The following is an 11,567-nucleotide window of genomic DNA, read 5'->3' on the forward strand; positions in this document are numbered from 1 at the left end:
GCAAATATAGTACAGGTATGGGACCTGTTATCCAGAATGCTCGGGACTTGGGTTTTCTAGATAACAGATCTTTCCGTAATTTGGATCTCATGACTTAAATCTGCTAAAAATCATTTAAATATTGAATAAACCCAATAGGCTTGTTTTGCCTCCAAAAAGGATTAATTATATCTTAGTTGGGATCAAGTACAGGTACTGTTTTATTATTACAGAGAAAAGGGAATCATTTAACCATTAAATAAACCCAATAGGGCTGTTCTGCCCCCAATAAGGGGTAATTATATCTTAGTTGGGATCAAGTACAGGTACTGTTTTATTATTACAGAGAAAAGGGAATCATTTAACCATGAAATAAACCCAATAGGGCTGTTCTGCCCCCAATAAGGGGTAATTATATCTTAGTTGGGATCAAGTACAATGTACTGTTTTATTATTACAGAGAAAAAAGAAATCATTTAAAAAAAAATGAGAGTTATATGTTTATAATGGAGTCTATGGGAGATGGCCTTTTCATAATTCGGAACTTTCTGGATAACGGGTTTCCGGATAAGGGATCCCATACCTGTACAATAAAACTAAAAATGTGTCAGCACTCACAGGATTTAAGTTATTTGAAAAAAAATAATAGCCGCGGCTGACAAAAGAATAGTCACACAACATTTTCGCCATTTTCGCGAATTTTTCTCCGTTTCACGGATCTTTTGAAAGATTTGCAAATTTTTCGGCAAAGCGAAACGGAACAGATTCGCTCATCACTAGTCACGAGCAAGCACAATGATGTTGGTGGGGTTATGATGCTGGTGGTGGGGGGGGTTATTGCCTCACTTAGCTGCAATTGGCTAGATTTGACCAGACAGAATGTTATGAAGGGACAGCCATTTGAAAAACTGGGATGTCTGGTTCAAAATTGACATGATGTGTGGCAAACCTAGCTCTGTCTATATTCTGCTCGATGAGTCAAATGCTTCAATCAAAGGTAGGGTACCTATTATACGAAAAGCAGTTATCCAGAAAGCTCAGAAATACAGCAATACTAATTTAGAAAAACAATTCCTCATTTTTGATTGATTTGCATTTTCTTTCTGCAATAGTAAGAAATGACTGATGATATCTAAGCCACATTGATAGTGTGGGAAAAAGAGACCATTATAAGCAAATAATTCTAATTCTTAAAAATGATTTTCTTTTTCTCTGTAATAATAAAACAGTACCCTGTAGGAAAATGGGGAATGCACCCCACCTCAATTCACAGCAAACCCATAACCTTCTAATGGGTGATCTGTGTAAACCACACTTTAAGCAAATCTCACCCAAAATAACCATCAAGATTGGCTTTGAAGGGCTATCTGAGAGACCAAATAGGCATTACACTAAATGGCAATCAGTCTGAGCCCCCCTGAGCTTAATGCCCATCAGGCAATTAAGCCCACAATGATCCAGTATGTTCATTATGTTTGATGGCAATGTTTACTAATGAAAATATGATAGTAAAATTGACCTACAACTGTCACTCATGGGGTTCCCATATATCTATTGTCTTATTTGGCACAGATAATGAACTGTAACGTTGGCTGAAAATGTAAAAATGTACAAAAGTGCTCCAAGGAGCATTAGGGATAAGGAATTTAGAAATTCTGGAGCACGTACAATTAACACATTCTCCAATAAGACCTCATACAAGTATAGTATTTGCCCCCCAACTGTTTATACTGAACAGTACTTAGTGTTGTTTACACTATGGCTAGGCTCCATTTAACTGCACCCCTAAAGCTGGCCATACACGCACCGATAATATTGTACAAAACCTCGTTTCGTACGATATTCGGTGCGTGTATGGCAGGTTGGCGAGTCGCCTGATATCGCAGGAGGCTGCTGATATCGGTCGACTTGCTGATTGGGCGGGTTAAAAGATTTTGATCGGGTGCCATAGAAGCAAAATCTGCCTTCAGGGCTGAATTTCCTACCTCCTTATCTGCTGTTTCAGCCCTGAACGTTAGTGGCGGATTGGAACGATCTTTTGTGCGACCGATGGTTGCACGAATGATCGAAAATCGCCACGTGTGTGGCCACCTTAATTGTTGGAGGTGATTATGTATTCTTCAATACTGTACTGAACATAGGTAGCTCATTTAGGCAGTATTTACCTTTTCTATCTGAGAATAATTCTCTAGAAGATGATCGAGATTCACACAGGAATTTTTCTTCATTTCTTTTCCTGACTAATGTAAAGTAGAAAAACAGATTAAGTTAAAAATATATACATAGACCCTGCGTGACAGTACATCTAGAAACCCTATGAAAAACTGCTTTCCGTTGGATAATAATGGCTGTGACTTGTGTAGCAGTGAAAGCACTTTGTTCAGCTTGATGATTGGGTTGCAGTGCTGCTTCTGCAATTAAAAGAGGTGCAGATTAACCTATCACCCTCTGTCTAAATTGGTGATACATGAGAATTCTGTCTGTTCAAGTCTAATGGCAAACAGAGAGCAAGAAACTGCTCCAGAACTGCTGGGAAACTGAGAGGGATGGCTGGTGAACTGTGAGACTGCAGGCGCATTGAGACAACTATCTGCCTATAAAAGAGATGATACTAAGAAGTGATGGCAGCCTGCAGAATGTGGAGGTTTAGCCATGTTGAATGCATAACTGAATACCTTGGTATAGTTTGTAAGATTACAAAGAAGTACTATATACTAAGAACTTGCATCTACTCATAACATTAACTATAGGAAGCTGGATATGGATTGCACCTGTGGGTGATCAATTGTGCACTTTAGAAATGACATCTCCATGTGAATATTCATGAGCCACCCAACCTTATAGTTATGCCATTGGTTACTAGGGGGTATATTTATCAGGCTGTGTAAAAAGTGGAGTAAAACATTACCAGTGATGTTGCTCATAGCAGCCAATCAGATGCTTTGCTTTGGTTTTCTAACTGTTTCTAACTGTTCATCAATGAGAATCTTGGTACCATTGTGATTGTATCATACTTTCTTACACCTGTCAGTTTCAGCCAACACCTAACTGAACAAGTTCAATGGAACCATTGTGATTGGATGTCTGTGACTGTACTACCATCAAGAGTTTAAATACCGGGAATTCCCTACCAGTCATTTGAACTGAAGAAGCCACTCGGATGAGTGGTGAAACGTTTACAAGAAAAACTCAGAAAAGTCCAGTTGTTTTAGACTTAATTCTACTAGATACTGTATATCATGACCTGGATGAATGAGAATCTTCATAGACATATTTTTTCTAACTGTTGAAATCTAATTGCTGATTGGTTGCCCTGGGTAACATCACCGGTAATGTTTCACTCCACTTTATACACAGCATGATAAATATACCCCTAGAACTTTTATGAATTTTTGGTACCAGCGCAGAACTTCAGTTTCGTATCATATACGAGCAGCAGTGTAATGAATCATGAACGCTTTCTTAGGGACCAAATTAAAAGTAAGAATAACAAACACCACAAGATGGAGCACTCGACACAAAAAGACAAAAACAAAACTTTAGATAATCTTTGACCCATTTGAAAATAGACATCATGGATACAGTTTACAAGTAAGAGTTTGACTTTAATCTAAATGCTTTATGTCTTCAGGTATTGTTTCACTGAAACAAACCATTAATAAAGTTTATTTACATTCTAAAGGCTATTATATAAAGGAGTCGTGGTTGTTAACGGTTGTTAAACAGTTTTAAGAGCTATTATAATGATCATTTATTTATATAGTGCTGACACATTTATGCTGCACAGAGATTGTTTATCTTATAAGGGCCTTATTGCATAATATGATCAATTTTATCGGGAGCCAATTAACCTGACTGTATGTTTTTGAAGTGAGGAAACCCTAGCATCCAGAGGAAACTCCTATATACACAAGGAGAACATACAAAAACAGCTTGATGTTAGAGCCCCAGAGATACTAAACCAGATCTGAAGTGATCTGGGGGATTTGTAGCCATGCCTGTAATGCCCTGGCTCTTCTCCTGTTCTACCCCAGCAACAGATGGTTTCTGCAGGAGACCAGGTGTGAGGGGCTTAAAGGTATCGGACCCCTTATCCGGAAACCTATTATCCAGAAAGCTCCGAATTACAGAAAGGTCATCTCCCATAGACTCTATTTTTATCAAATAATTCACATTTTTAAAAATGGTTTCCCTTTTCTCTGTAATAATAAAACAGTACCTGTACTTGATCCCAACTAAGATATAATTACCCCTTATTGGGGGCAGAACAGCCCTATTGGGTTTATTTAATGGTTAAATGATTCCCTTTTCTCTGTAATAATAAAACAGTACCTGTACTTGATCCCAAGTAAGATATAATTACCCCTTATTGGGGGCAGAACAGCCCTATTGGGTTTATTTAATGGTTAAATGATTCCCTTTTCTCTGTAATAATAAAACAGTACCTGTACTTGATCCCAACTAAGATATAATTACCCCTTATTGGGGGCAGAACAGCCCTATTGGGTTTATTTCATGGTTAAATGATTCCATTTTCTCTGTAATAATAAAACAGTACCTGTACTTGATCCCAAGTAAGATATAATTACCCCTTATTGGGGGCAGAACAGCCCTATTGGGTTTATTTCATGGTTAAATGATTCCATTTTCTCTGTAATAATAAAACAGTATCTGTACTTGATCCCAACTAAGATATAATTACCCCTTATTGGGGGCAGAACAGCCCTATCGGGTTTATTTCATGGTTAAATGATTCCCTTTTCTCTATAATAATAAAACAGTACCTGTACTTGATCCCAACTAAGATATAATTACCCCTTATTGGGGGCAGAACAGCCCTATTGGGTTTATTTAATGGTTAAATGATTCCCTTTTCTCTGTAATAATAAAACAGTACCTGTACTTGATCCCAACTAAGATATAATTACCCCTTATTGGGGGCAGAACAGCCCTATTGGGTTTATTTAATGGTTAAATGATTCCCTTTTCTCTGTAATAATAAAACAGTACCTTGTATTTCATCCCAACTAAGATAAAAATAATCCTTATTTGAGGCAAAACAATCCTAGTACGTTTAATTCATGTTTAAATATTTTTTTAGTAGACTTAAAGCATAGAGATACAAATTACAGAAAGACCCCTTCTCCAAAAAAACCCAGGTCTTGAGCATTCTATATAACAGGTCCCATATCTATATCAACATTTGGAGTAATAGAAGGTGATGGATTTTGACACTGCAGTATTAGTGGGTTGAAATATATCAGGTTAAAAAAAACCCAAAAGGCCCAAATTCATTCTGTGTATTTAACATTTATATAGAATGAGTATTGAAGTCTGAAACTTCATGCATATAAAACCCTTTCTGTAAAGTCAGTGGGCCAGGCTAGAAAATGAATTGCAGCTTTTTATAACAGAAGACTAGCCTTTACAAAGTAACACAATTATAGGAACTGTCTAGCTGTGATCCTATCAAAAATCCTTAGACTTCTCTTTCCTCTGAGACTAATGCAACATGTACAGATTCCCTCTCTAAATCATGGTCTAACCAACTGATCAGATCAGTGCAATTGCTATCAACCACTTCACTTCATGTGCTGCAGCCTACACATTTCACTGCATGGAATGCCAATGAGCAGCTGCTCTTGTAGTAGAGAAGCAGATACAGTATATCACTGGCTTCCAAGGTTTACTTGTAGTCGTTGATTACCAGTTGCAAAATATATTTTGGGGCCTGGTCTCCTAGAGGTATGGCGACATCCCAAATTGTACAAATATCTGGAGATAAAGACCGCACTCACTCTATATTTTCAAAGTCAGAAGCTTACCCAATGGCAGTGAAACCACAAAAATCAATGTTTCAGGGTGGCATTTCCTCCCTTCATCATGAAGGTTTACATGGCCAGTAGACAGACAGTCGCAAGTGCAACACAAAAGAAGAAAGTGAATTAATAAAGCACTATACAAATGTAGCAAACCCGTGAGTGTTGGCTATAAGTATCCTTGAGTGTGTGCTATTTGAGCTGTGTTGATTTGTGTAGCCCTCAAACTTGACAAGCTCCCTGCAACTCCCAGGACCTTGCTGCCCCCTGGGTGAGTGCTTACCAGGTTGCTGGTGATCCGCCTGGGGAGGAATGACCAGAAGACTTGGTATTGCTGATTAACCAAACAACTTCTTTATTTATTCCAAGCAACATTCAGTGGTATTATATGCGGATTCAGGTATCTCTCCCCAATATCCAAACCAGGAGCTTCTCTCTGTCTAGATAATCTCCTCTCTTTGGGAATATGCTGTGACCTGAGCTAGCAACTGAGTTTCCCTGGACTACGGCCAGTAATGCCGGAAGGTAATAACCTTACTGATCTCCTCGGAGGGGCCTTGAGCTGCCCAACTAAATACCACTATTTTCCCTTTCACTTCTAGAGTGACTATAACATATCTAACTGAATTATCTAAGCTGGCTCCTGTAGCTACCTCTTAGTGAGGTGAAGTCCCAGGAAGAAGACCTCATGGACATGTGAGTCATCCTCTTTTATATTGCAGAACACCTCCACCTAGTGGTCACTTATGAGCTCCATGGGAAACACTCTTTTAACCTGGAATGAATAGTTATAGTAATAACACTATTAGGGCCACCCTTAGGTGTCCACATCCCAACAAAGGCCACCCACGACATGCCTGTCTAAAAGGGAACCCAGGCAAATGGGCCTAAATCTTAGGGTCCCTACACAAAAAACTAAAAATGAAGACCAATTAGAGAGCTGCTAACAACATTTTATAAAATACTAAGCTCATATAAAAGTGAACTACCTCTTTAAGCACCATTTGTTATAGCTAATTCTTGCCCAATAATGCAGTACAGTGAAAATGAAATTTCTTAGCTTCTTCAGAGCAATCATCATGGCAAGAGGAGAAGGTCCAGAGAAGGGCAACTAAGCTGGTAAAGGGTATGGAAAGTCTCAGTTATGAAGAAAGACTGGCCAAGTTGGGTCTGTTTACACTGGAGAAGAGGCGCTTAAGAGGTGACATGATAACTATGTATAAATATATAAAGGGATCATATAATAACCTCTCTAATGTTTTATTTACCAGTAGGTCCTTCCAACGGACACGAGGGCACCCACTCCGATTAGAAGAAGGGAGGTTCCATTTAAATATTCGGAAAGGATTTTTTACTGTGAGAGCTGTGAAGTTGTGGAATTCCCTCCCCGAATCAGTCGTGCTGGCTGATACATTATATAACTTTAAGAAGGGGCTGGATGGATTCTTAGCAAGTGAGGGAATACAGGGGTAGGGGGGATAGCTCTCAGTACAAGTGAGGGAATACAGGGTTATGGGAGATAGCTCTTAGTACAAGTGAGGGAATACAGGGGTAGGGGAGATAGCTCTCAGTACAAGTGAGGGAATACAGGGGTAGGGGAGATAGCTCTCAGTACAAGTGAGGGAATACAGGGGTATGGGAGATAGCTCTCAGTACAAGTGAGGGAATACAGGGGTAAGGGAGATAGCTCTCAGTACAAGTGAGGGAATACAGGGGTAGGGGGGATAGCTCTCAGTACAAGTGAGGGAATACAGGGGTAGGGGGGATAGCTCTCAGTACAAGTGAGGGAATACAGGGGTAGGGGGGATAGCTCTCAGTACAAGTGAGGGAATACAGGGGTAGGGGGGATAGCTCTCAGTACAAGTGAGGGAATACAGGGGTAGGGGAGATGGCTCTCAGTACAAGTGAGGGAATACAGGGGTAGGGGAGATAGCTCTCAGTACAAGTGAGGGAATACAGGGTTATGGGAGATAGCTCTCAGTACAAGTGAGGGAATACAGGGGTAGGGGGGATAGCTCTCAGTACAAGTGAGGGAATACAGGGGTAGGGGGGATAGCTCTCAGTACAAGTGAGGGAATACAGGGTTATGGGAGATAGCTCTCAGTACAAGTGAGGGAATACAGGGGTAGGGGGATAGCTCTCAGTACAAGTGAGGGAATACAGGGTTAGGGGAGATAGCTCTCAGTACAAGTGAGGGAATACAGGGTTATGGGAGATAGCTCTCAGTACAAGTGAGGGAATACAGGGGTAGGGGGGATAGCTCTCAGTACAAGTGAGGGAATACAGGGTTATGGGAGATAGCTCTCAGTACAAGTGAGGGAATACAGGGGTAGGGGGGATAGCTCTCAGTACAAGTGAGGGAATACAGGGGTATGGGAGATAGCTCTCAGTACAAGTGAGGGAATACAGGGTTATGGGAGATAGCTCTCAGTACAAGTGAGGGAATACAGGGGTAGGGGAGATAGCTCTCAGTACAAGTGAGGGAATACAGGGGTAGGGGAGATAGCTCTCAGTACAAGTGAGGGAATACAGGGGTATGGGAGATAGCTCTCAGTACAAGTGAGGGAATACAGGGGTATGGGAGATAGCTCTCAGTACAAGTGAGGGAATACAGGGGTAGGGGAGATAGCTCTCAGTACAAGTGAGGGAATACAGGGGTAGGGGAGATAGCTCTCAGTACAAGTGAGGGAATACAGGGGTAGGGGAGATAGCTCTAAGTACAAGTGAGGGAATACAGGGGTAGGGGAGATAGCTCTCAGTACAAGTGAGGGAATACAGGGGTAGGGGAGATAGCTCTCAGTACAAGTGAGGGAATACAGGGTTATGGGAGATAGCTCTCAGTACAAGTGAGGGAATACAGGGGTAGGGGAGATAGCTCTAAGTACAAGTGAGGGAATACAGGGGTAGGGGAGATAGCTCTCAGTACAAGTGAGGGAATACAGGGGTAGGGGAGATAGCTCTCAGTACAAGTGAGGGAATACAGGGGTAGGGGAGATAGCTCTCAGTACAAGTGAGGGAATACAGGGGTAGGGGAGATAGCTCTCAGTACAAGTGAGGGAATACAGGGGTAGGGGAGATAGCTCTAAGTACAAGTGAGGGAATACAGGGGTAGGGGAGATAGCTCTCAGTACAAGTGAGGGAATACAGGGGTAGGGGAGATAGCTCTCAGTACAAGTGAGGGAATACAGGGGTATGGGAGATAGCTCTCAGTACAAGTGAGGGAATACAGGGTTATGGGAGATAACTCTTAGTACAAGTTGATCCAGGGACTGGTCCGATTGCCATCTTGGAGTCAGGAAGGAATTTTTTCCCCTCTGCGGCAAATTAGAGAGGCTTCAGATGGGGTTTTTTGCCTTCCTCTGGATCAACTAGCAGTTAGGCAGGTTATATATAGGCATTATGGTTGAACTTGATGGACGTATGTCTTTTTTCAACCCAACTTACTATGTTACTATGTTACTAAGTAAGGCAGTGACATTTTTACAGTCATATAAATTGAAGAAGGAATGGTTAATCTAAAGCAATCAGTAAATTCTCTAATGTCAATTAGACTTAACGTTGTTACTGCATTCCATTTACTTATGTTGCGTTTCAATGCTTTTGGCACAACTACCAATAAGGAACCTTTTGATGATTTCTTCCTCTCATTTTGCCAAAAAAGAAGTTCTCCAGCCGCTTGTAAGAAATAACGGATTTTGGCAGGTCGGATATGGAATATTTTACTGAAATTTTAATTGAAAATATATTTAAGTTATTTGAGAATAGGAGGAAATGGCAAAAAGGCAAAATACATGGGAATTGAAATATTTTAAGTAGATTTTGCTGGTTTTATGAGGTAGGAAAAAGATTCTGTTCCAGTTGTGATGATTTATAAATAACTAGTTTGTTTGAGTTATACATTTGTTAAAAATTTGGAATTAAAGGGGATGTAAACCCTAAACCAAATTTTTTCATAATGAGACAAAAGAAAATTCTGAGCAACACTCCAAAATATATTCATACAGTGGTTTAAAGGTTACAGTATTTGTATATATAATGGCTACTGAAAGCAGTATGTCTATTCCTTGCTATTCTTTGCAATGGTGGTTCTGAATTTAAAAACAATGTAGCAGAAGACACTTGGTTATCAGACATACATCGGCTGGAGGGGACAGGCTGCTGCTCAGGGTTGGACTGGGCCGCCGGGACACCGGGAAAAAACCCAGTGGGCCCCAGCAGCCCAGACCCGATCCCCACAGGGCACAGTTGACTGTAAGTTTAATTTAGGCGCACTCGGGAGAGTGGTCAGATGGTTGGGGGGGCCCTGCCGGGGGGGGTTGCAAGGCTGCGGCGGGAGCCATTGAAGGGTGCAGGGGCCCCCCAAGCAGAAGCCCCGGTGGGCCCTGCACCCCCCGTCTGACCCTGCTGATGCTGCATTGTACAGAAAGCGACAGGCAGATACTCTCAGTTGCAATTAATTATATTTACAAGTAACTTTCTAAACACTGAAAATGTTTTTGGGGGGGTTTATACCCCCTTTAACTTGAAATGCGATGTGTTTGCTACATTCAGAGATTCCAGCAACCAATATGCAGTATGGTTATCTAACTTTATTTGGGTGAATACAGGTTGCCACTGCCTTTTAAGGCGACCAACTGCCACGATGCCCATTAGGAAAGCCTAATACACTGGGGATGTAATAGGATGTTTAGGCACCTACGTTTCTAACCTTTTTACCTGAGGCCAGTGCTCCACTTTGGAAATAATGTATGGGTGGGCCTGGGGTTCCTTCTATGTACCCTTGTTTCACAGGGATTCCTTGAGCTTCAGCATGAGCAGTGCAACAAATATTCTGACTGTGCAGTAGTGAAAGCACACTCAGCACACTCATGCACACTCAGCCATGCACACTCAGCCATGCACACTCAGCCATGCACACTCAGCCATGCACACTCAGCCATGCACACTCAGCCATGCACACTCAGCCATGCACACTCAGCCCATGCCAACTCGGCCATGCACACTCAGCCATGCACACTCAGCCATGCACACTCAGTCATGCACACTCAGCCATGCACACTCAGCCATGCACACTCAGCCATGCACACTCAGCCATGCACACTCAGCCATGCCAACTCGGCCATGCACACTCAGCCATGCACACTCAGCCATGCACACTCAGTCATGCACACTCAGCCATGCACACTCAGCCATGCACACTCAGCCATGCACACTCAGGGGGCACACCCTGCTTCCCCCTGTAGCCCTTGTCTGCTGCCTGCTACTCACTTGTTTGCATCAGGGGGTGAACTTTATAGCACTGATGAGGATGAGTACGATCCCACGGCCTGGGCCCCCCTCTCCCCCACATGCATGCTTTGTTGTATGGCAGTTACGCCACTGGGCAGGGAATTTCTGGGAAAAGAACAAAAGATAGAGCTTAGATGCATTTTTCCCCCAAAAAGTAGCACTAGCGCTGGGGAAAGTGAGAAATGTATCCTTCACTGAGGAAAAAGGAGGGGCAACATCTCGGCACCCCCAGTGTATTAGGCTTTTGTTGTGCTTTAGATTCACTGGCAGCCTACACTGTATGGGGCAGTACTAACTGGTTTCTCACCGGCATAACAAGCAAATACTAGGAGTTAATTGTACAGTAACTTTCCATTTAAGACTGATGTTTTTGCTCTGCATTTATCATAACCCCTCAAGCCAATAAAGAGCTATAAAGCATGGAGTACTGTAGGGCATGGAAATGTATGGAAATGATAAGAGTGATATGATCTGCACAAG

The 11,567-nt window shown here is 41.8% G+C and overlaps 1 protein-coding gene across 3 annotated transcripts in view; it reads right to left on the minus strand.

Annotated features, from left to right (window-relative positions):
• The window catches only part of ccdc152 (coiled-coil domain containing 152), a 37,269-nt gene extending 26,083 nt beyond the window's left edge, over positions 1-11,186 (minus strand). For 2 of the 3 annotated variants that reach the window (XM_031894338.1, XM_031894336.1), the window contains exons 1-2: positions 11,067-11,186; positions 2,145-2,219 (exon numbers count right to left, since the gene is read on the minus strand). In XM_031894338.1, coding sequence (XP_031750198.1) covers positions 2,145-2,207 — 63 coding nt within the window. In that variant the 5' untranslated portion in view covers positions 2,208-2,219; positions 11,067-11,186. The remainder of the gene's footprint in view (positions 1-2,144; positions 2,220-11,066) is intronic. The other variant, XM_031894342.1, reaches the window with a different exon arrangement.
• Between the last annotated feature and the right edge of the window lie 381 nt (positions 11,187-11,567).

The sequence above is a fragment of the Xenopus tropicalis genome, chromosome 1 (assembly GCF_000004195.4).
Source record: "Xenopus tropicalis strain Nigerian chromosome 1, UCB_Xtro_10.0, whole genome shotgun sequence".
Taxonomy (NCBI): Eukaryota; Metazoa; Chordata; class Amphibia; order Anura; family Pipidae; genus Xenopus; species Xenopus tropicalis.